Source organism: Manacus vitellinus, unplaced genomic scaffold (assembly GCF_001715985.3).
Source record: "Manacus vitellinus isolate BGI_N305 unplaced genomic scaffold, ASM171598v3 scaffold_52_pilon, whole genome shotgun sequence".
Taxonomy (NCBI): domain Eukaryota; kingdom Metazoa; phylum Chordata; class Aves; order Passeriformes; family Pipridae; genus Manacus; species Manacus vitellinus.
In genome coordinates, this window is record NW_021940628.1 from 3595433 (window position 1) to 3620440 (window position 25008).

General features: G+C 56.7%; 1 protein-coding gene across 1 annotated transcript; it reads left to right on the forward strand.

Moving 5' to 3' along the window:
* Positions 1–19249: 19249 nt before the first annotated feature.
* Positions 19250–20080, forward strand: LOC108641134 (gap junction beta-5 protein-like). The gene has a single exon (XM_018081227.1). The coding sequence runs from the start codon at positions 19250–19252 to the stop codon at positions 20078–20080; it is 831 nt and encodes a 276-aa protein (XP_017936716.1).
* The last annotated feature ends 4928 nt before the right edge of the window (positions 20081–25008 follow it).

Here is a 25008-nt window from a genome sequence, read left to right on the forward strand (position 1 = left end):
TGTGATGCGATGAGACATGTGACGGGGAAGATGAATTGAGGGCTGCATCTGAAGTGCCAGATACATAATCCATCCTAAATAGGCTTCATTAGTGGTAACAATTAAAGTTACCATTGTGGATTGGATACGTTTTCTATTAACTTTGCCCTTGTCTGCAGCTCGGACTCACCTCGCAATAATGAGCTGTGTCACTTCTGATCTATTCCTCATAATAGCTCCTTTCTCCTCTAAATCGGGGCAAAATATGATTTATAGGCAGGGCTGTCGTCTGGGCGTCAGGCACCCGCTTTCCACCAGCACGAAGGGGGAAATGGGGGCTGGAGCTTCCAGCTTTTGGTGGCTCTTTGCAAGGAGTCACCCTCCTTGCCCTGGCCAGAGCTGTGGGAAGCAGGACAGTTGGAAACCAGCTCCTGACCCCTCCACATCCAAATTCCTTTGTCTCAGTCGAGCTCCAAACCTCTGCCACGTGGAGACCGAGCCCCAGCAGCAGCAAAACCCCTCCTGACAAATATGTCCCCTCCTCAGGAGGCTGGTTGTCATCTCATTATATCAATAGTGATTAAGAGAGGAAACTGGCAGTTAATCCTCTGCAAGGTGTTTTGATGATAGATTGAGAGCGCCTGGTATAAAGTTGTAGCATATTAAACTTGATTCTGGGTGGATAAAGCAGGAGGCAGCAGTGATGTGACCCTCTGTTCCAGGGCACCACGGTCTGGAGAGTGCTCAGCCCAGGAATCTTAAGAGTTTAAATAATTCTTTATTATTTTTGGTTAACGTGAACCCCATGTTTCATGCAGGCAGAGCCAGGAGAAGTTCCCACCCCAGAGCTGTCCCAAGTCCTGGCTCAGCAGCAGGGCACTTGGGCAGAGCCAGAGCCCCAGCACGGGTGGGACAGGGACACTTCCCTGTCCCTGCAGGGTTTGGCTCTCCAGCTGGGTTGTTTGGAGAAAAAATATCCAGGAGAGGGGGAAAAAACCAAACCCACAAGGAATCATGACAAATACATTCCATCAGCCCAAGTTAAAGAGCCTGCAATGCTCTGGGACCTTTGCTGATAATGAAAAGCAGCACGGTGGCTCTTGGCTGGTGAGAATTTATTCTGTCACTTGACCTTAAAGAAGCCCCTGTGCCAGGCAGTGTCACTGGGGGGTGTCAGGGCTGTCACTGGAGTGCTCTGCTGTGGCTGCTGGTGGTTGTGTCCCTCTCCAGTGGTGGTTGTGTCCCTCTCCAGAGTGTCTGGACGGGCACTCAGGGCTGGGTCCTGTCACCATCTCTGGCTGTCACCTCTCCCTGTGTGCCAGCCCTCCCCGAGCAGTGACACTCCTCACTGGGGTTGTGTTGGAAGGATTCACATCCATCCCAAGCAAACCCTTCCCACCAGTGAGGTGGCCTCGCTGCCAGCAGGCGGTTGCCATGGCAATGCAGGCCTGGAGCACCCCAGCAGATGATGATGATTATTATTATTATTATTGTTTATTATTTTAATCAGGACCTGGTTTGCATTGTGGGAGCCAGAGCACCATGAGGCCACTGCTCTGGAGGGTGGTGCTGGGCGTGGAGGGGAGGTGGGCAGCAATGAGGGGCTCTGGGGACAGGAGGGGGAGGGATTGATGTCCACACCAGCACTGGTTTGCTCAGCGAGGACCAGTGGTGACAGAGGGCAGGGATGGCACTGGGCTGACCTGTGGATGCTCGAGGGGGTTCTGCAGCCAGAGCAGGACCCCCACCATGCCAGGGCTGTGCTGGCACTGCCTGGATGTCACCCCAGCCCGGGGTGCTGTGCCAGCACTGCCTGGCACGGGGGGACACCGAAGCCTTTGGAGGCAGGTGTGGCCCCTCCATGGCCTCAGCTGTGACAGAAGTTTCTCCCTGTGCAGGCAGGAGGCTCAGCAGCTGGTTGAGCACATTCCTCCTCCTGTTGCTGTCCATGCTTCGATGGTGGAGCAGTGCCAGGCAGCCTGGTGTGTCCAGGGGGACGTGTGGGTGCTTCAGGGGCTGTTGCACACGTTGGTGCTACTTGGGTTGCAGGCAAAGGGACCAAATCTGTCAAGCAGGGTGGCATTACCTCCGGATCAGCTGGGTGAGCAGAGACAAGGGGCTGATTTTGCTTGCCTGGGGCTGAAGTCAGAGCACCACACGAGCTCTGTGCAGAGCCCTGCTCAGGCAGTGGTGGACCCCAGATAGCTGAGTGTGTGACCCCCACATTTGTCCCCACTCTTGGCCTTCTGAGAGGCAGGGGATGGGGCTGTAGAGCTTCCCCAGCACCAGGGCTGTCCCCTGCCTGGGGTCTGTGCAGGGCAAGCACAAGGTGAGGTTCCAGCCGTGCCCGGCACCCGCTCTCCTGCTCGGCACATCCTGCTCTGGTGACAGCCCAAGGTCACCAGGATGTCACAGCAGTCCTTGGAATTGAGATTTTTATCTTGTGGAGCTGTTCAGTGCTTTGCTCTCAAAGCCATCCTTCATCCCTCCTGAGGGAAGGGACTGCCTTGCCCAGAGGCGCGCGGAGCTTTTCATACACACGGTATCAATCTCCGTGAGGGAAGCACTTTTATATTGGAGATCTGATGGAGGAATAAATTCCCATAGAAGTAGAAAGCAGAAGCTAATAGGCCTTTTCACAATGAAAGAATAGATCTGCTGACAAAGGCATTTCCAGGGCATCAAAATAAACTGTATTTTCTGGCAAGACCACGGCTCGTCCAGGGCTCCGTCGCCTCTGCAGCAGCCCAGCCCAGAGTGGCCATTCCTGGGATGCCCAGGGCTGGTTCTTGAGCCCCATTGGGGTGACCCCATGTGTCACCCACACAGAGCAGCCCTTGCATGGTGCATCTTGGGTCAGTGATGTCCCTCCTGGCTTCTGGTCCCTCTGCCTGGACCCTCCCAGCCAGCACAGGAGCATCACCCTGCCCTGCCAGAGCCCTGCTCTGGGTCCTCTCCATTCTGGAATTCCTTGGTAGCTGTCAGGCAGGCTCCCAGTGCCTTTTTCATTTCCCCTTTTGGAAAATTATATGTTAATTTGTCTTTCCCATCAATTGATTTTCCAGTTAAAAACCACTCCCTGCCTGCCCTTGTTCCCATCCCGCAGGAAAACCATCCCTAGCAAGGAAATGGATACCCCTGGTGCTTAGGAGACCAAAATTTACTGAAGACTTTACTCCCAGTCTCCAGAGTGGGGGGAGAGGAAATGATTTGTCCAATTAATTATAAATGTTTTAATTTAAATGGCTAATGTAGAAGACAGTCAGATATAAACCAGCAAACTACTGGAGTGGTTTATGGGTCCTTAAAGACCAGTAAATGCTTGTTCTGGTTCTGCTAAGGTCACTCAAATGACTTTTCCTCTCAAATTCAGGGTAGGGTGCGGTGGGAGGCAGGGGGGGAGAGAATTCCTCTTGTATTTTACCTACCTCCAGGCAAGCTGTGATAAATGTTTAGCAATTCCTTTCTTTGGATCTGGGAATTTGCCTTTGAGAAACACAGTCGTGTCCCAGTGCTGCAGAGAGGTGAAAAGAGAAAACAAAGAGGAAGAAATCCTTTGGGTCAGTGTCACCTCTTGCTGTAGGATCACTCCTCCACCTGCCTCATCCCTGCTTGTCATCCTCCTTGATGTCTCAGCCCATCACACAGAGTGGTGCTGCTGGAATTCCGCAGTGATGGATATTCCAGGTACATCTGTCTGTGTTCCCTGGCTGGAGCACGGCACCAAAGCCCTTCATACACAGCATTAATGAGCTGATTTACACGAGGAGAGCTCCAACCTGCCCTTTATCTTGTCAAAAACACAGAAATGTAGGGTTGTGAGGCCTGTTGTACAGAGAAATATTGCCTGCAAGGGAGGGATCCCAAATGGAAAAACTTCCTGAGTGACTGAGGGAGAAGGAGCCAGTGGGTCTGTCTGTGGCTTGAGCAGAACAGATCATACAATCACAGAGGATCCTGAGCTGGAAGGGACCCACAAGGATCATCCAGTGCAGCTCCTGACCCTGCACAGACACCCCAACAATCCCACCCTGTCCCTGAGAGCGTTGTCCAGACTCTCCTGGAGCTCTGTCGGCCTCGGGGTCGTGACCACTGCTCTGGGAAAGACTTGTCGAGCCAGGGCATTGCTGGCACCAGGATTTTCCTGCTGATTTCAGCTCCCAGCCCTTCTTGTTGCAGCTTCCAGCAGTTCACACCCACTGTTGCTGTCACATTCCCTCCCACTCCAGAGCCCCTGTCCCCTTCCCGCTCCACGACTCCACCAGTGCTGCTGCTGCAAGTTCTTCTTCATGGTTCCTATTTTGTGGCTGAGAAGGAGCAGACAGGCTGGGAGGGGGTAAATTCAACACCTAATTAATGCATTTTCTGGGTTCTATTTTCCTCTCCTGTCTCCAGACCATCGTGCCCTGAAAACTATTTTCCTGGAGTTCTCTTTGTTGACCCCTAGAGCTCCAAAGCTGTTACCTAAACTAAATGGCTTTTCTTTTCATGCTCCAGCAAAATCCCTCTCGCTTCCAGCACAACCCATCTCCTCCCAGGCCACGCAGAAACAATTACAGCAGCACAAGGTTTCTGTACTCACAATTACAAGTCCTTGTGATGCACCAACGGGCTGAGCAAGCGAGCCCCTGTGAAGAAATTTGGATTTTGGGATTGGAGGGGGGTTTTTCTGCTTTTCTGAAGCACCACTCCATCCTCCTCCAGGGCAGGCAGGAGTGTCGGGAGCCAGGGAGAACAGGGGTGAGCTGTAACCTGCCTTGTTAGAAAGCAGAAAGTCTCTCACAAATGGATTTCCAATTTCCCATCCACCTGCTTAGCCGAGACAGATTTCTTGCTTTTATAATTACTTTTTGGGTAGTTACAGGATCTGGTATCCAGGCAACTTGATGCCTCTTAAATCCTCTTGTAAATCTGGTTTTTTTCTGTTGGGTTTTAGGTGTTGGAGAAACATTAACCAATCCCTTACGGCTGCCACTGCTTTCTCCATGGCTGTTTCTCTTCCCCAAAGTCTGCTGGACAGACACGATGCCATGACAGATTTGGGGGTTCAGGTCAGGCTCTGTGTGGCACCTCTTGGTTTCATTTCCAGTAAGATACTGGCCAAAACAGGCTCTGCCAGCAATGCATCTTGCCCTCCCAGCAACATACCAAGGCACCCATGTGTCCCATGGCTTCAGTCTGTCCCTGCTCCACGAGCCATTCGGGTACATGCTCAGGACCTCTTCATTCTGGGGCTGTTTGTGCCCATCCAGGCCAGGGCAGGCTGTAGATGCTTTTATTGAAGCAGAGCCACAGTTGCTCACTCTGGACTGTCCATCAGGGCTGGTGCAGGAGCAGGGCTGAGGGTCACCCAGGCTCATCTCCCCGCCCTGCAGGGCTGCCCAGGGACCGAGCTCAGCTGTCCCCTCCTTCCATTTATTCACCTTTCCATGGACAACTGAGGGAGGAAGGAAGGAGGGATGGCACACACTGCTGTTCCAGGCCCCACCAGTGCCTTCATTACCATGCAGGGAGCACGGATAAGTCAAGCCACCCTGCTAAAGGTCGCCCATCAACACGCGCTCTGAGGCTTTGACCTGTGCTGGGGAAAGTGTAATTTAATTAACTCCAGTGTCACTGTTCACACGCTGGAGTCACTGGAGATCTGCAGGAGGGTCACATCACAGGTGCTGCTGGATGCCCTGTCCCACCACCTGGCTCCAGCCTTGGCAGCATCGTCCCCCTGTCCCTGTCCCCCCCAGGCTGGATGTCCTTCAGCACAGAGAGAGCGCTTGGGCTCGAAGCTGCCGCTTGTGGTCGTGGTGGCAACAATTAGACCATCAGTCAATAAACTAATACTCTCATTTACAGTCATTAGGGACTGCGGATCCAAGCATCTGCTTCTGCTAATGAGTTTAAAAGTTGGCTAAATATGGCAGACCTGCTCTCGTGGAGATGGAAGCAACAGGAGCTCGATGCGGAATTGGGCTCTGGTGAACACGACATCAATTTTAATTAGCAAGTGGCTGCAGTTTCCCAACTAAACCAAAATGAATGGGGGAAGGGAGGGTGCTGCAGGATGCTCGGGGCTCATTCTGGGGGCCCAGCTGCCCAGAATGGGGGCCCCAGGCTGAGAAAGCTCCACAGGGGCCCTCCAGGCACCAGGGGTTTGGAGCCTGGCTCGTGCTCAGCCTCGGCTGCGGGAGCAGCCCTGCTCAGCTGTCACACATATCTTTTAATCTGGTGAGGAATCATTTATTTCTACCTCCAGGCCTAACACAGGCTGCCAGGGGGATGCTGAAGTTTGAAAAGCCCTATCATAGATCTGTTGTAGCTCGGAGAGAAGGGAAAAAGCTTTTCCTCTAAATGACTGTAAATGTGTTTTGCTCGGAGACGGTGGCTCACGGGGGGCCGGCGATTTGTGAGCTGCTGTTTGACCTGGTTGACAGAGGCCTCCATCACCTGTCACCTCCCAAGGCTGGTGCACCACACAGCGTGGTTTGGGGGGAGAAGAGCAGCTTCTTCCCTCAAGGCCTCTAAGGCTGGGTGGTGGGATTGCTCCACGTCCTGCCCGTGGGATGTTAAACCTGGACGTGTTCCCTGTGATCTCACCGGACAGGGGATGACACACCCCACAGAGCCCAGCCCATCGCCCCCTCCAAGCAGCACCACTGTTTTCCTGATGGATCCATTCCTGTACAATGCCAGGCACCACGTCCTGCAGGAATCTCGTGTTTCTCAGCGTGGGTTAAAACAGCAGATAAAAGGAACCATTTGGAAAGTCCTTTTCCCTTTTCTCCTGCGCTCTTCAGCGAGGCAGATTGAGGCATTACCAGCTGTCAGGGGTGTTTTAAGGCATGGCCTGCTCGGGATAAAAGCAAAGTCCAGACACGGGATTTGGCCTCCACTGAAGATTTTCTCTCCCTTATTTTATGAAGTGATTTTTTTCAGTACCTACAGGAGTCTACAGATCCAGAAAGGCCCTTATGAGTGAGGGACTGTGGCACGGACTGAGCGCTTTTAGGTGGCTGTGCCAGGCCAGATGTGTGCAGCTGGTGGGTAGAGCAGCTGTAGGGATTGGCATTGATTGCATGGTGGGTTTCCAGGCAGAGAGACCCCCAAACAGCATCCTTAAAGGGGGGATAACTGAGAACTGGCTTAGGGAGGCTGGGATAGGGGAAAACCTCTTGCTCTGTAATAAAAGCCTGGCAGATATGGAGCAGGGGAGAGTTTGACAGTGTTTTGTGCAGAGGGAGAAAACCCAGAGGCTGCCCAGGGGCTGCCTGGGGGGGACCCAGCGAGGTGCTGGAGAGTGGATGTGCATGAAGATATGTCTGCTCCAACTGGGATGCTCACCAAGGGCTGGAATTTAGGGGGCTGGTGGTCAGCAGAGCCAATCCTGAGTCCTGGTGGGGGGAGCCAGGGAAGGAATCAGCAGAGTGGGAGCTGGGAAGCAGCAGCCCAGGCCCTACAGTGTGCTAGAGGAAGACTGACTGCTGCTTCTGTAGCCAACGCTCTTGATGCTCTTTTTAATACATATATTAAAAGGGTGATAATAAGCAAATCCGTCAGTTATGCAAATGAGTGGCAATTGCATCTTGAAGAGCATCCCACAGTTTAATTACATCATAATTGCAATGTAACACTTTAATTACCATATGCATCACAAAATCATGAGCACTGTTTCTAATCTCTCCACTAATATTTCAAATCAAACAGACTGCACCGGGCCCGGCTCTGTGCCGGATCCCGCCCCTGGAAGTGCCGGATCCATCCCAGCGCAGGGGGATGGAGGTCGGGAAGGGGCTCTCTGTGTCCCTGCATGGCTGTGCTGGTAGCAGATGGCTGGATGAGTGTTCTTGGCTGGAGCTTCCCAGCCCGGCCCGCTGGCAGGGATGTGCCAGAGCCGATGTGTGCCCGATGTGTGCCCGCGGCCCCCGCGGCAGGGACAGCCCTGGGCGCTGGCACTGCGGTGGCACGTGAAGGGGGCGAGGTGGCCACTGCTCCAGGATACTCCCAAAGGTGCTGGTTTGGCCCTAGACCCACTCAGTCTCCATCCCTGCCCGGTTTTGGAGTGATCACAGCAGCAGGTGAGGCGGCTGCTGGGATAAAGGGATGGAGGTTTGTCCATTCGGGAGAAGCAATTCAGTGAAAATGCTGCCCGTGGTCCTCCCTTCCCCACCCAGCACAGGAAAATGAATTTCACATTCTCCTCCTGGCCCTGGAGAGGGAAACAATAAAGCTTTCTGAGGCACAGCTTTAGCTGGAGGCCTGGGAATTTGATTTAAACCAGTTGATTCCATAAACCTTCCCAGTTTGCGTGCTTTACTTTTCCTCCCATCCTGCTTCTTTCTTTTCCCCATAAAGCCACATCTAATAAGTGACTTAAGTAACAGATTGGCTTAAAAGGGCCTAAAATTCACGTCTGGGGACTAAGGGGGGAATGTGTTTAGGCAGAGGTGTGTGTGATGGAGTGATGGATGAGGGGAGGAGCGTGCTGGGGAGGGGACACGTCCCACCTCTGTGGCAGTGCCAGTGCTGCCCCTGGCATGGAATGTTAGTGCTGGGAAGGGGCTGGGGGCTCTCAGCTCTCAGAGTGGGGCCCCTCCCAGCAGTGCTGCTCTTGCTGCAGGTTGCAGATGGCTGGTTTGCTGTGCCGGGAGCTGGCAGTGATTTAAAATCATCCCGCGCTAATCCACATAAATTCTTTTAATCGTGGATTTAATCTTTTAAGCGCGTGGTAATTAAATTACACACCAGTCAGAGGCACATCAGCGAAAGGTGTGAGGTTTGCAGGCCCCTGGGCAGCGGGAAGAGCTTCAGGACAACCCCAAGGCCAGGATGATCAGTCATTCAATTCCTCCACTGTTTCCTTGTTGCTAGTTTTTCCCTTTCTGTCTCTTTTTCCCAACACAATCATTCAGGCTGGAAAAGCCCTCCAAGACCATCGAGTCCAACCTGTGCCCGATTCCCATCTTGTCCCCCAGCCCAGAGCACTGAGTGCCACCTCCAATCCTTCCTTGGACACCTCCAGGGATGAGGACTCCACCACCTCCCTGGGGAGCCCCTTCCAATGTTTAACAACCCTTTCCATGAAGAAATTCCTCCTGATGTCCAACCTGACCCTCCCCTGGCACAGCTTGAGCCGTTCCCTCTTGCCCTGTCGGACAAGGAGAAGCAGAAAAGGAGAAGATGCAGCCTCAGGAGGAGCTAATGGCCAGGACAGGGCATGGAACATCTTCCACGTGCTGGGACACCCATGGAGAGTGGGAGAGCAGGAGGAAATCACACCCGAGCTCCCTGAGCAGGACACTTTGATGGGCTGGTGTTAATGGAGGGACACACTGTGACACCAGAAGCACATTAACAAATTAAACTTTGGTGGTGGGAAGGGGAAAGTCGAGCTGAACTGCGAGGTAGGGAGATGACTGACTTGGGGAATGTGACAATTACTGTACTTAGCGGGTTTTTTAACATTAGGAGCCAAACAGGAGCATATATTTAATTCATTAAAGCAGTATGAAGTGGCTCCCTCCATCCCGGTGCAGTTAATCGGCGCTCAGTGTCTCTTAATGAAGGGGTCCCTGTAAGGTCAGCCCGATGCTCGTTAGCTAATCGGAGACTTATTTGTTTTGCAAATTGCTCTCCCATTTCGAACCACTGCGCAGTAATTTCCATGGTGGGGAAGCAGGAGAGAGTTCACAGGGCTGGGTTTGGAAGCCCTCAATCTGTCATTGGGAGGAGGATAAAAATAGCCTGGGAAAGAGAAGGAGGAGGCTGCTGGGTTTGTTCCAGGAAATCCAGGCCAGGAACGTCGAGGGGTGGCTGGAGGCTGTGTGGGCAGTGGCACCATCCTGCACATGCCAGGGGACTGGGGAGCATGTGTGTGACACTGGAAACTCCTCACCTCGCCTGGGCACCGCTGTCCTGCTCTGCCCTTTCCATCCTCCTCCAGGGGGGACCCTGTGTGGTCCATGGGGGTCCTGCTGCCCTGCCCATGTCCTCTGCCCAAACACCCACCTCCTTAATGCACAGAAATGGGAGGGGAGGTGCACAGACACCTTTCCAGGGATGGCAGGTCCCTGGTGGGTCTGGCAGAGGTGGGAGTGGAGTTGTCCCAGGCAGGACAGCACCCGTGATGATTTCTGGATGGATGTGTTTCTTCTACGCCCAGAGAGCCTGAGACGAGGCCAAAGCCTGAATTAGCTGTTTAAACCCTTTTCTTTCTCTCCCCCCCAGGCAGCTGAAGCTCTGGCTGCTGTCCTGAAGCACGAAAGGTCTGCTGTGTCAGGGTGTTCGTGTTTATCTCTGATGGAAGAGGCATCTCCCACCCTTTCCGTGGGTGAGGACCCTCCTCCCTTCTCCCTTGGGTTGTTTGTTTTACAGCTGTGCCCGTGGGAACAAGCTGGCTGACAAGGTGTCCCTTTGCATCCCCATCCAGCACGGTCCCTGTGACACCCCTCGCTCCCTCCTCACCCTCCTGCCTCCCCTGAGCCCCCGAGGCTGGAGGGGGCCGGGACAGACCTGGGCTTTGCTTCTGGAAAAACAGGGAAGAAACCCTGCTTTTCGTGCTTGAAGCACAAAAGCAGAGCGATGTGTAAATTGGGGCTGTCAGCCTTTCCTTCCCAATCCATCAGGCGGGAGCAGCCCTGCCCTCCCCTATCCCGCGGCGGGTGATTGAGAGCCCGGCGGCGTCGCTCCCGATTTCCCTCGGATCCCGAGGAACCAGGAGCGAGAGCAGAAGGCAGGAGCTCCCCGTGCTCGTGCTGGGGCTGCTGCCCCGGCTCTGCGGTGCCTGACCTTTGGCCATGAACTTCCAGCAGGGATTTTTCCCCTGGTTCCAGGGCAGGATGACTGGGAGCACCCCAGGCAGACCCCGGCTTGTCCTGCCTGCCCTGCTCGTTCTGCTTGGCAGTCACTGGCACTCAGTGCAGTGCAGGGGGAGAAAGAACCTTTATTTTCCAATATCACAGGCCAAAAATAAACCCCCAACCTTTATTTTAATTCCCCTCCTAAAGTAATAATGCCCACGGTGTAAAGAAAGCATTCCACTGAGGCAAGAATTTTTTCCCAAATGTCATGGAAATGGAGGAATTTCAGCAACTGTATTTGTGTGCAAAAGAGGAGAGAAAGTAGATTAATTTTAAAAGGTTACATTGATTGCAGTCAGGCATGAGCCTGTGCAATTCCCACCCCGAGGTGGGGGAGCAAACTGCTGTCCTCTCCAGGGGCCATTCCACCCCAGCATCTCCCCAGGATGCTGAGGCACCCCCAGTGCCACACACCAACATTCCTTCACTTTGTGGGGGGAGTGAGAGGACCAAACACATGACCCTGGAGCAGCCCTGGCTCCTGAGGCTTCAGCCATCAGCACGAGTCCTCATTGTCTGCTGCACAAGGAAAGTCTTACAGCAGATGGGATCTGTGATCATCACCAGAGGAGTTTGGTATCTCCCTAGTCACTCAAATGTTCTTGGTCCCTGGGATAGCTCTGCTGATTTGGCTTCACTTTAGTAGAGAGGGACCCAGTTACCTTCTTCAGGCTCTTGCTGACCTTGTGTTACACCGTCTGGCCATCGGCCTTTGCCATGGGGATGGGATGGACATGGGCTCTTGGGGGGTCTTTTTTCCTTGCCACCAAGGCAGCTCTGCTTTCTACCCATGGACGGTGCCAGTAGCAACTTCCACCTTCTTCCAGGCCAGCGGGACATAACCCTGAGTGGCCACTTCTTGCCATCGTGACTCATTTGTTTCCCTCACGAGGCGAAAAAACAAGAGTCCGAGTCTCTCTCTTGAGAACACGAGGGGATTTTTAAACCCCAGCGACCAAATTTCCCCCCCAGGGCCCCTTTTCTCCTCTTCCCCATGGGAGCAACCCCTGTTTGGCGCCAAGGCCGGCACACAAGCCGTCCCTCCTCTGCCGCCGCCGCTGCCGCGGCCTTTCCCGCTTGGACGGCGAACCGAGGCTGCCCTTGGCTGCCCCCAGAGCTGTACCTGTGCCTGCACATCAATGCCCGTCTCCAGCAGGCGCCCTCGGAGCTTGAAAGCCCTTCCTCCCCTCGGGGTCGTGCCCCAGCAGCGTGGGGTTCCCCGCGCCGCCCGAGCCGTGCCGGGGCCGGGGCTTCAATGGCGGGAGGAGGAAACGCTTCTCCTTGATCGGGAGGGATAAGAATAGCGAGCGGCAGGTGGGGTGCGGATGAAAGGCGGCCGGCTCTCCTTCTTCCCCCCGCCCCGGGGCGACCTGCCCCCTTCTCTTTGCGAGCGATAATTGCGTGGCGCGGCCGCAGACGAGTGTCACGCTCCACCAAAGGCCGAGCGCGGCGAGGCCACGGCTCCGGGCTCGCCGGCAATGAGCGGGGAGGCGGCGAGGAGCCTTTTGATCCCGCTCTTCTCCCTCCGACGTGCTGGAGGATTGTCAGGCTCTGAGGAAGGTATTTCTCCAGCTTGAGGAGGCCGACTGCTGCTCTGCCATTGCCAGGGGCTAGAGCAGCACGTGGTGGCAGCGCCGGTCCTTCCCCCAGGAGATGCCAAGGCCAGACCCAAAACCATCTCCATGGTGGACACCTCTGTGACCCTTTCTGATGTGGTCCCTGACTTTTTGGTGGCTTCTGCTCCTAGAGGTCGTACTGGAGACAGCCTGGCCTGGGTTCCGGAGCCCTCGGAGGTGTTGTGACACCTCGGCATTGTGATTTCCAAGCCCAGCAGCTGTGGTGGGGCACAGTGACCTCCTACTTCCCTGTGTTTTTTCAGGTGCTTCCTCTGGCTTCGCTTTCATTAATTTATCACACGCACACAGAGCGTAAGTGGGCTCGAACCTCCCTCTCCAGCAGCTGAAATCCAATAATTACCCAGAGTATCCCACCTGGAGAAGTGTTCCCGGCTGGTTGGCAAATTGTGGAGAAGTTCACTGTATCCCTTAGAGCGAGAAATTATCCTGGAGTGTAAGTTCTGGCCCCAGCAGCCTTACAGGTACAAAAAATGAAATTAAAGAGATTTAAATGATGCTGTAGAAAACACAGAGCAGGGGACACCTTGATTTGAGATAACTGGGGGATTCCTTTTTCAATGAAGGGGACCTTCAGCAGTGTCTGAAGGAGATGAAAGGGAAAAAAGTGACACAGTAGGAGCCTGGAAGCATCATCTCTCCCAGGGCAGGAATCTCACAGTCCTTCTCCCTGCACTGGCGTGGTGCAGCACAACATCATCCCTACAGCTCCTTGGTATTTTTGGGGGGCTATTTTGTCCTATTTTTAGGAAATGCCAGCGTGGATTGGGAACCTTTTTTGGGTCTGGGAGGGAAAAGGTCAGCCTGAGCAAATTTCTCAGCCCGAACTGAAAGCAGAGAGGGGTGAAGCAGTTTCCTTGCTGGTTTCCAGACAGATCCACTCCAGCTTCAGATGGAGCTAATTAAAGTGGTGACATTTTAAGACATGATGATGTGAAATCTCTTGCTTCGAGCCAAGTCTGGGCCCTTTTCAGAGTTCAGTCCTGCTGCCCAGAGTCCCCAGGAGTGGCACAGACAAATGAAGAGGGGTGATGGGTTGTTTTTAATGTAGTATTTTCCTTATGGTGAGAGCAAGTTTTCAGTCTTTGGAAGAATTCTGTAACATCAGGCTGCTGGGGCAGAGATCCCCCCAAAAACCCAGAACTCTCTGGCTCAGGTGCCTGTGACAGTGTTTGAGTTTTGCCTCTGCTGTGTGTTACCCTTCCTGGGATGGGAGAACAGAGGAGGGGAAGTCCCAGCCCCTCGGGATGGGTGTAAGCTGGAGCAGGTACACACCCCAAAACCTGTAGCATCACCCCAAGAGCTCTGCCCTGCCCAGAGTGACACGAATCCCTGTTTTCCAGAGGGCTGGAGGCTTTTGGGGCCCCCCTGGGAGGGGAGGAGCGGGTGGGCTGTGGCTGTGGCAGTGCCATGTGCTGCCAGCAGTGCCGAGGCCGGGGCTGGATGGAGGGAGGGAGCTGCAGTCAGGAGCTGTATGTGGCTCTTGCAAGAGACAAAGCCAGCTGGGCTCAGTGGGGTGCAGGAGGTGATTTGGGGGAAGGAGAGACTGACTCTGACGGGTGGAATGAGGTTGGAGTGATGGGAAAGAGCCCGACTGATCCCGGCGCCTGCAAAGAGTCGCTGGCTCGGAGCCGGGCTGCAGGGCTGGCAGGGTGAGTGTGCTCTGCTGCCACGTGGATGATGTCCCCAGGGCTGTCCCCACGAGGGGCCTGCCTGCACCAGCCCCGGGGGTATGGATGCACCCCGGCACGGGCAGGATGCAGAGGGGTGGATGGACAGGTGGACACACAGGCTGATGTGGATGGAGGGGTCGATCGAGGTGTGGGCAGCAGGTGCCCAGAGTGCAGGAGGAAAACCTTGCTTCCCATGTGAAGGGAGGACACTGGAGTCAGCAGGGGATGGATGGGGCAGCAGCAGTGTTTGGCTTTGAACTCACTTTAAAGCCCCACTTCTCATCACCATCCCTCATGCAGGTGCCCAGGTGAACCTGCCCCAGCCAGGCCCCAAAAGGCTGTGCTGGTGGACAGGGGGGCAGCCAGGCTCTGGGGAGCCACCAGGGCAGCTCCTCGCTGGGAAAAACCCAAGAGTTTGGGGATAGACTATTTCACTAGATTAGAGAAGAGGTGAAGCACCCTGAACTCTGCCCCAGCACCACTCACAGGGCAGGTGAGAGGCTGGAGGTGAGCTGGTGGGTTTGGGATGGAGCTGAGCTGGTGATTGTGGGGATGGAGGTGAACTGGTGGATTTGGGATGGAGCTGAGCTGGTGGGTTTGGGATGGAGGTGAGCTGGTGGGTGTGAGGATGGTGGCCTCACCCCGGCTGAGACATTTTCTGCTCCGTCATCCTGAGTTTTCTGCTCTGTTTTGCCAGACTGTTCCGGGGAAGGCGGCTGTGCCTCTCAGCGCGTTCCCCCAATGCCATCTAGTGTCTGCTGCGGCCGCCCCGGACAGTTATTTTAAGGCATCTGAGCTGATTTATTGCAGAAGGCTCTTTGAGGGCCAACAGGCTGCTCGAGCTGATTATTAACAGCAACACGAATAACTACCCAGTGGACGCGCAGGCTGGGCTGGATTATTTTTATTATCGCTCCCGTTTCGCACTAAAAGCCCACCCCGGCAGGATGGAGTGTGAGGATGCAGTGCCACCTCCGGGGTGATTAAAGTCTTTCAGCCTTCAGCCACCGGTCTTGTAGCCTCGACATCACCTGAGGCTTAATCACTCAGAAAAGTGCTGTCATGTCCTATTGTCGCCGTATTGGGAGCGCGACCTCTTTCCCATTTAGCTGCCATCTCAAAATAATGTAACTTGCCGGGGGACAGGCGTGACTCAGGAGACTGGTAATGGGATATAAAGACTCTGACCTGCGGGTCGCCCATTCGGATGCTGCCAAGGTCAGCGGGAAGGACAGAGATGTCATTTACACGGTGATTATTTGGCCAAACAAACCAAAACAGGCGTTAAGGGGCCCATCAGCGGCAGTCAGCAGGGCTGAGGGCTGGGTTGGACTCTGCTCCTACTGGGAGAGCATCCAAGTCCCCCAACCCCTCCCCGAGTTTTGGGACTGTGTGACTGCCCGCGGCCCCCTCCAGCTAAAGGAGTTCTTCCTTTCTTCCTTTGCCTCCATTGCAGGGGCAGGGTCTGCACAGGCTGAGACACTCTTATTTCAGCCTTTTTAGGGGCAAAGTGCCACAGCAGCATCTCCCCCCTGTGCCCCACTCATCTGCTCCCAGTGCAGAGAAAGGTTTCTCAGCCCTGGCCCTTGCTCTGCTCCCCACCATCAGCTGCCATGGTTTAGGTCCCTGAGAACCTCATCTCTATCCCCAGCCACCGCTGACCACGTGAATTTATCTCCTCGGTAAGCAAACCACCTCATCGAGGCAGTTTGAGTGTGTGATTAATTAAGGTCTCCCTAGGAATGAGGTTACTCCCTGCAGCCTCAGGTATAAATCCATGATTAATGGGTGCTGGGTCAGGCAGGGTTTGCCTGCTCTCATCCAGACAGGCCACGAACACGAGTTTTCCGTGGAAAAGCTTCTAAACAATCCCGTGGGACGGGGAGTGCAGCTGGCAGCACGGTGGGCAGGCACAGGGCTGGAGAAGGGGGGTACCAGGGCTGAGCCGGGCACGGCAGAGCCAGTTTGACCCCAACATCCAGGAGTGCTCACACCACTCTCCCGGCGGCTGAGCGGACATCCAGCCTGCTCTGTGTGTTTAATTTTCACTAATCTGTTTGGGTTCTCTTGATTATCAGCAAACAAACAAGGTGCCTTCCTCTCGGAATAACCGCGGTGCTGGGGACAGGGAGCAGCGGGTGGCGGGGCTGTGCCAACAGCCCTTCCCTGCCGCTCACCCCGCTCCAGAACTTCACCCAGGACCTGTTTGTGTGTCTGGATCCAGCGTCAGCAGTGGGGTCCCGCCCTGCCAAGCAGCATCTGCGAGCAGCATCTCCGGCAGCAGCAGCGATTCCTGCTGAGCTGGTGTGGAAAAGCCTTGGCAGTCTCCGTGTGCTCCGGAGCTGGAGGAGGCTTTAAACACGAGGCTCTTAAACAAGATGAAAACAGCCCTTCCTTTCTGCTCTTTCACGCTGCCAGAGCCCTCGGGTCGTGTCGGGGCCTGGCTCTCCGTGGGCTGACAGGTTTCCTAACTCCCCTCCCTGCACTGTCAGCACAGCATCAGGAACAGCAAATTCCAGTTGCAGCAGCTGGAGGAGGTGGAAGCCCAGCACCAGCCAGTGCCTCTCGGAAGCAGCCCCTGGCTTTGTCCCCCAAAACATCCTCAGGAGCATCAGTGAGCTGGAGAAAACCCTGGGCAGCGGGAAAATGCGTCTGGTGCCGTTTACCTGCTGCCTCCTCCAGAGCTGGCTGTGCTGTTTGATTCATGTCAGCAGCTTGGCTGGTGACTGCGGGATGAATGACGCTATATAAATGCAAAGTGTTATTAATATTTCATGTTGTAGTGAAAATGTACTAATAGGGCTTGTTCCTGGAAGATAAAGTGCTGCCATTAATACACCTCTGTGTCCCCAGCACCGGGGACTCACCTGTGGAGGGGTGGAGGGGCTCTACCTGGAGCAGAAAATGCCCATCTCACCTGGCAGCTCCCCAAAAGAGGGGATTTTAACCCAGAAAGCCACAAGAGCCACTGCAGACACCCATAAAATTAGGGGCACGTGGGGCAGAACATCCCCCCCCTCACTGCTGGGTGCTGCTGGGTGGGGGCTGCTCTGGGCCCTCCCTGCCTGCCCGTGGGGGACACAGCCCCTGGGAACTCCCTTCGCGGCACAGCCACTACACAGGCATGTGAAAAAAAAATAAAAACGGGCTTGTTTGATTTCAAACTGCAGAACTCTTCCCTGGAGCCATCCGCAAACACTGGTAATTTACTTTACAGCTGTTTAGATTTGTTTCTCTGCGGTTTTTTGTTTTTTTTTTTTTTTTTAAACCCCAGCAGAATTGCAAATGAAACGTGTGTTTGCTCCTCAAATGACTCCGGCAGTACCTGAACTCCTGCACCCCACACCTTCTCCTTGGAACCACACCTGCTCCTTGGACCCCCCACCCCTCTGACCCCCATCCCTGTGCCCCAGAGCTGTGAGACAGGGGCCAGACCTCAAAGAGGGGGTTCTCTGAGCTGGGGGCTCATCTTGGGAGGGCTCTATGCTCTGGCATCAGGGAGATGGGGAGGAGGCTTGTGCCAGCTTGCAGAGGAGGGGAGCATAGATAAGCAGTTTATTAATTCCCAGTAAAATAATCAGCTACCACCCACTTGTCAGAGGGTGGGGAGGGATAAAGGCTCTCCTAAAGTATTGCCATGGTGCAAAGTTTGAGTAAAGAAAGGATTACAAAGGGAGGTGTTCGACTGAGCAGCTCCTGGTGCCGTGGGCAGGGGCTCCCAGGGCTTTGGCCGTGTTGGAGCAAGGGCTGATGGGTGCAGGGAAGGGATGGAGGGACCCCGGGTTGTACTGGGCACCCCACCATCCCTGCAGCATCTGAGAGCAGACAGCCCTTCCCTGCACAGCACCAGGTCAGCCCCGCACACTGTGGGGCCGCCCTTCGCCTCGGGAAATCGGGCAGCTTATGGGACACGTGGGGATCTGCCTGGAGCCTCATCCCTTCCCCCTGGGAATCTCCTCCTCGCTCCCAGGAGCCCGGGAATGACTCATGTGGTGCCTCTTGCACAGGCGATGCGTTCCTGCCAAGAGCAAGCACCGACCTGCAGCAGCGCCGGCCTCGGCGAGGGACACCTCGGGTGAGTGGCGTGGGGACCCTGCTCTGCCCTGGGGACGTGGGGCTGGGGCTGGGGGAGTGCATCTGCCCCCCCTGACCCCGGGGTGATGGGCACATCCTGCGCTGCTGCCGGAAGCGTGCACGGAGGAGCAGGAATGGAGGGTTTGTGTGTGTCCCCAGGGATCCACCCGGAGAGACGGGACCCACTGGCTCCCACAGCAGGGACGTGCACCAGGATGTCTGTGTGAGCAGGAGCACGGGCTGGGCCGGGCTGCAAAGAGCAGGGGATGTGTTCACCCCTGAGAGCCCCTCGGCGAGGGGGAATCTGATTGGTATTTTCCTGATAATGAAATATTTAAGGAGAGTCGGTGCCAAACGCAGCCCCAGGGGCCCCGCTCGGCGCTCGGGGTGTGTTCCCCCAGCACGGCCCAGACCAGGCTCAGATCAGCCACGCAGGGGCTGGGGCTGGGGAGCACTGGTGGCCACCCAGCCCTGGGTCAGCTCCTTGGCATTGCAGGGGCCGTGCAGCCCCCCCAGCCCACCCAGTGCCTCTGCTCTGACACGGGGCACAGTCGGTGCAGGGCTGGGAGGGCAGAGGCACCGGCAGATTCCAGCGGTGGGAGAGGACGTGGCCGGGTGAGTCACGGCCCGCCTGCTCCTCGTTGTTGTCCGCCCGGGCCAGGCCTGGCAACGTAAGGAAAATTAATAACAAATACCTGGGCAACGAGGCAGGAGCTGGGGTGGGCGGTGCAGGATGGGGGCTGAGCCATGGGCTGGAGCTGGTGGTGGCTGGAGGATGCTGTGGCTGCAGCAGAACCCCAGGCTTTGCCAGGTTCCCCTCTCTCCAAAGTGAGGGACAGTGCTCGGTGGAGACACATCACCTGGACCAGGTCTGTGCTGGGGCACGTGTTGGTGGGGTCCCTGCATGTGATCGTGGGCCAGAGAGGGTCCCAGGAGCTGTGCCTTGGGGCACACGGGGGCTCCAGTGGGGGCCTCTTGCTGCTCCCTGGTGACACAGTGTCCTCCTTCTTCCCAGGCCAGCTAACGGGATCGGGGAGCCATGAACTGGAGCGCGTTCGAGGGGCTCCTCAGCGGGGTCAACAAGTACTCCACAGCCTTCGGCCGCATCTGGCTCTCCCTCGTCTTCATCTTCCGCCTGCTGGTCTACGTGGTGGCGGCCGAGCGGGTCTGGAGCGACGACCACAAGGACTTTGACTGCAACACTCTGCAGCCGGGCTGCACCAACGTCTGCTTCGACCACTTCTTCCCCGTGTCCCACATCCGCCTCTGGGCCCTGCAGCTCATCCTGGTGACGTGTCCGTCCCTCCTGGTCATCATGCACGTGGCCTACCGGGAGGCCAAGGCGCAGAGGCTGCGCGAGGCCGGCGGGGACAGCGGCCACCGCCGCCTCTTCACCGACCCCGGCAAGAAGCGGGGCGGGCTGTGGTGGACGTACCTGCTCAGCCTCATCTTCAAGGCCGGCGTGGACGTGGTCTTCCTCTACATCTTCTACCGCCTCTACAGGAACTACACCCTGCCCCGGCTGGTGAAGTGCGAGCTGCCCCCCTGCCCCAACGTGGTGGACTGCTTCATCTCCCGGCCCACCGAGAAGAACATCTTCACCCTCTTCATGGTGGTCACCGCCTGCGTCTGCGTCGTGCTGAGCCTCGCCGAGGCCGCCTACCTGATCGGCAAGCGGTGCCGGGAGTGCCTGCAGGCTGGTGGTGGGCAGAGCCGGCGGCACAGCCAGGACTGCCCGCTGCCCGGCGCCGAGCCCGTGGGCACGGCGGGACAGGTGTTCCATGGGGCAGACTACAAACCCCCCACGGCCACCATCCCACCCACGGCGTCCTGCCCCAGCACGGCGTCCGAGGAGGAGGCTCTTTCCTAGGGCTGCCCAGGAGAAAGCGGGAGCCTCTCACCTGCCGGGCACCTTCATCCCCCCCTTCCTCCTCCGTCCCCCGGTGCAGGAGCGCTGGTGGGGGCAGCGCCCTGGAGTTGGGCTGTGCCCAAGGAGTCTCTGCTTCTCCTGTTCTGGGGAAGACACATGACATGGTCCTGCTGAATTTGGGGTAAACCACGTGCTGTAGGACACGCGCAGTGCCCGAGAGCCACAGGGACCAGCAGCTCTGTGGCAGCTGTGAACTGGCAGCAGTGCCCAGACTTTGAGCATGTCCCAACCAGGACAGACACCCTGATCCCGCAAGAAACCCATCTCCCTGTCCCTCAGCCTAAATCAGCCACGGTGTGGGTGCCAGGGCCATCTCAGACTGATGCAACCGTCATTAATAACACTCATTAGCCGAGTGGGGACAAGAGCAGGTCCCTGGTGCCGCAGCCACCGCGGGGAAGCGCAGGCGTGAGGATCCCGCCGGGCAGGCAGCGCCCGCCGTGGGCTGCTGGATCATCCTGCCTGGCCAGAGGACAACACCCCAGCAAAACAGCTGAGTACAGGAGAGGAAAAACACCCCAACCATTGATTAAACAGTAACATTAAATGGCAGAATCTGATCTCAGTTATTGCTGTAATGTGTCGCGCTGGGCCGTGACGTGAGCGGCACTGTCCTTTTGGAGGCCATCACCAAGCATTAGCTGGGATGAATAATTCACAACAATTTCATGGCAAATGCACTCATAAGTAACATTAACATTGAACATGTAGCTCAATCTGTTACTGGTTTCTCTTTATTTAGAGGGTGTGATTATTATTTTTTCCATGAGCAGTGACAGCACTCGCTGGCTCTGCCCCAAAGGAAGCAGCACAGGGAGCAAGGGAACACCATCCCTGTGTCCTTTAGGATCAGGGCTGTTCTTGGTGACAGTTCATTGCACCTACTGCTGCTCCAACGAACCAGCTCCCACTTGGGCAAAGCTGAGCCCCTTCCCACAGCTCACCCTGGGGAAAGGACCAGCTGGATGTGCTGGAGGGGGAGGCAGAGGGACCGCTGTGGCCAGGGGGATGCTGAGGGCAGGCAGGGCTGGGGGGATGCCAAGGGCAGGCAGGGCTGCAGCACTGCTGGATGGGAGAGCAGGGCCTGAACCAGCCACCCCATAAGGGTGAGGATGGTGGAGAAGCCCTGGGGGCATCCCAGCCATCAGCCCAGAACCCTCTGGGCACGCAGCAGCTCCTTGTGCTGACACCACCGAGGCTGGAAACCTTTGAGGTGAGAGGCAGATGGCAGAACACAGGTAGGTTTTTTTCCCACCTCCTTCTATGTGAAGCTGTGCTTGGTGTCTGCCTCCCTCTTGTGCACTCCCATTGCTGGATCAGGCACCCAAAAGTTTTCTTTGCTGAGGCCTCTCACGCCAGAGAGAACACAAAGTTGTTCTTTGTGTGCGAGCCGTTGCCCCGATTTAAAGAGCATGGGCTGGGCTGTTTGTTTTCCAGCAAGGTTGGCCACTCCTGCTCCAGGCTGTCCCGTGGGTGAAACCCCGAGGTGTTCCCTGTGCAGGCACTAATGGGGCAGAAGATGAGCCCCAGGAGAACCTCCCTGTCCCACTTCCCCACATCAAAGCACAGCTGGAGCTGCTGCCCCGCTGCGAGAGACCTGAAGATCCAGTTGCTGGGTGTTGTTGTGCAGTTCTGTGGTGCTCAGGGCAGACATTGCAGCTGCTCCACAGAGCTCGGGGTGTCTTGCACCACCCAGGCTTGGGATCAGCCCTGACCAGCCCCACAAACGGGAGTGTTTGGCTGGTTCTTTCTGATGTGTTTCCCCTCGAGTTGCCCCGGTCGTTGCTGCAGAAACGGAGCTCTGGGAGCTGGGACATGTCCTGGGATACAGAGGCAGGACCAGTGTCAGCAAAGCAAATAAACTGGGGGGTGTCAAAATAAAAGCTGACTATTTTCTAGACTTTGCATCATCACACAGGGATTCCCCCTGTATGTTCTTGTGGGGTCCCAGAAGAGCCCCTGAATCCAGGGGAGGGGGGATTTGAAAGAAACCCACCAGTAACTCCAACCCAGGCAGGGATGTGGAGAGGACTGGGTGTGCAGGTCAGGGGTAGCCTGGCCTTCCCAGCTTGGGCTTGTTTCTTCCCTGGCCAAACCCCTCCTCTTTGCTGGGAATTGAGGAGAAGCTCTCTGATTTATGTCCAGTGTGCTGGAGCCAGTGGCTGCTCCCAGGACCCCGTGACTCCTGTGCCCTGTGCTCGTGGGGGAGTCTCATCCCTGGGGACGTGGCCCCGTAGCAGGACAGCTGGGATGCTGTTGGCAGGCAGGAAGCTGAAATAAAAGGCCTGAGTCCAACCTCCTGTGACACCCCATTTAAGACTCTTTAAAAGAGACTTGGAGGTTTTTCTGCCGGTGTGGTGGCCACCTGCTCCTCTGCTTGGGTTTTTCCTTTGGGGAGGATCCAAGGTGGGGCCTCTGGAGGTCACTGGGTGTTCCAGTGTTCACATCTGGTACCGAAGCCTTTCACCCATCACCCCGCTGAGCTGGAGCAGGGTGGCAACGTGGTGACATACCCGGGGCACATACCTGAAGTTCTCGCGTGCTGAGAGCTGCTGAACCATGCTGGTACCTTGTCCCTGTGCCCACACTGGACCAGCTGGCAGAGGGGTGCTGGAGGGGGCACGGGGATGTGCCCTTTGCTGGCAAACACCCAGCTCAACACTGCAAAGCACGGGGTGTTTCTGCTCCCCACCCAACTGCCTCAGGGAAATCTGCCCAGGCCAAAAGCACCTGAACTTTCTCACCATGGCCACGTGGCCTCTCCTGAAATTCCAAAATTGCAGGTAAGAGACTGCCCAAGGGGGGGTCTGGCCCTGCTCTTAGAGGGTTTGGCCGCAGGGCAGGGAGCTGCTGCCTGCACAAGAAATCAGAGCTGCCAGTGTTCTCAACAACTTCCCTCTCTCCTGGGTTTATCATCTCGAGGGTCACAGCCCCCAGATTCCTGACAAGCTCTCTGCAACAACATAGCTCAAATTCCTGATCCTGCTGATAGGACAGGGCAGTTCCTGGCTGAGGGAGATCCCACTTTGCTCTTGTCCAGGATGGGGGTTCCTGTGCCTACCCCCTCCTCTGGGCTCACCCCACTCTGCATCCCAGGCTTCTCCTGGGCTCCCATTCCTGTGTGGCCCCAGCTGGGCAAACCCTCACTTGCTTTATTTGACCTTCTGGAGCCAAGAAACCTCTGGGCAAGTGGCTCCTTGTCCACCAGGAGAGCGGGGAGCAAACCTCTTGGGCACCAAGCACCCAGGGGCTCTTCAGATGTGTCCCGTGGGAGGGGTGGCCTGGCAAGGCTCCCGTGAGGCTCCCTTGCCACTTGTCTCCAGGGCGTGCCAGAGGATGCCGGAAAAGCCTCGGGGCACTTTAAAGACCAGGTGAACCGAAGGCAAGGGGAGGCACATTCCTGCCAAGCTGTGTTGGCAAAGACCTCAAATGGGGCTGCTCCATGGGGCATCCAGCTGCTCCAGCAGGATGGGGCTGACTCAGCCTCCTGGGAGCCACCGGTGCTCTGGGGAGAGGGACATTCCCCTCGGGGACACATTCCGGGTCCCACGGGGGTGCAGCTGGAGGCAGCAGCAGCAGGGCAGGGTCCCGCTGCATGGGGACCCTGCTGCCATTCTGCTGGTTGGGGAAGGTCCCATCAGAGCATCCCGGCCCCGCCAGGGCGGTGGCTGCAAGTTCCTGTGGTTGGAGATACCAGGGAGCTGTTGCAAAACTCTTACTACAGCAAAATCATTTCAGGGGTTGAGTCATCTGTGGTTCTTAGCAACTGGTGCTGGTGGCCCCACAGCTGGGGGCCGGTGCAAGGCCAGTGTCCATCCCTGTCACCCCGGTCGTGCTGCTGGGTCTGCAGTGCCCAGACCACCCTGGTGGGGGTCAGGGCATCACCTGGCAGGAGCTGCTCGTCTTGCACGTGGAGGAATCCGGCCCCATCGATGTCCTTTGTTGTTCAACCCGAGCGTGTGTGTGCATGTGCACAGACAAGAACCTCTCCAGGAGCTGTTTGCCAGACTCACCCAGTTACTGGGAACTGAACCAACCACCCTTCCCCTCCCCACACACACTCAGCTCCACAGACGAGCCCTGGGTGTGCAGGAGGGCTGTGGCTGGGAAGGAGCTTCCCTACTCCGAGAGCTGCCTGGATCTGGAAACCTTCCTGCGGCTCCTTCCCTGCGGGACAGGTACCCCCAGGGGCACAGGGTGCTGGGGGGCTGCTGGGGACCTCCGGCCGTGGGGGACAGACCCCGCGGTGCAACGGGGCACAGTGGGAGCTGTGTTTGGTGTGATGGGGTGCAGGTGGGAGTTGGGTTATGGCTGGGACTGTTGGGCCTGCAGGGGTCAAAAGTGGGGACCTCAACATCACACAGTGCCACGACGGGACCCCCCAGCCTGTGCCAGGGCCCCTGTCCCTGGGGGCTGACACAGGGGGATGGCACAGCCTTACTCCTCTGTCCCACCACCCTCCTCGTGGACTGAGCCCCCCAGGGACAGTGGCTCTGCTGTGTTTGCACCCCACAGAGGTGGGAGCCGGGCGCTTTCGGGTCCAACGCCCTGTGCCCACGCGGGGCAGGACGCGGCGGTGACACAGCAGGCTGGCATTCCGGGGGCTGGCTGGCGAGGGTGCTGAGCTCTGCGGGAGCACACGGGCTCTGCCGGCAGAGCTGAGCACACCTGAGCGCTGCCCCTGCCCTGCCTGGCACCCAGCCAGCACCGGGGGGAGCTGCGAGGCTCCCAGGGCACAGGGACTGGCACGGGGCTCAGCACGGAGCTTGGCATGGGGGTCACATCCCCTTCCCACCCTGCTGCGGGTCCGTGGTTGGAGCTGGCACTGGGCTGAGCTGGGCAGGTGGGTGCTGGCAGGGCACTGGGGG

Bases quoted from the DNA above. Each gene is read 5' to 3' on its own strand.
- LOC108641134 (XM_018081227.1), top strand. From the start codon at position 19,250: ATGAACTGGAGCGCGTTCGAGGGGCTCCTCAGCGGGGTCAACAAGTAC.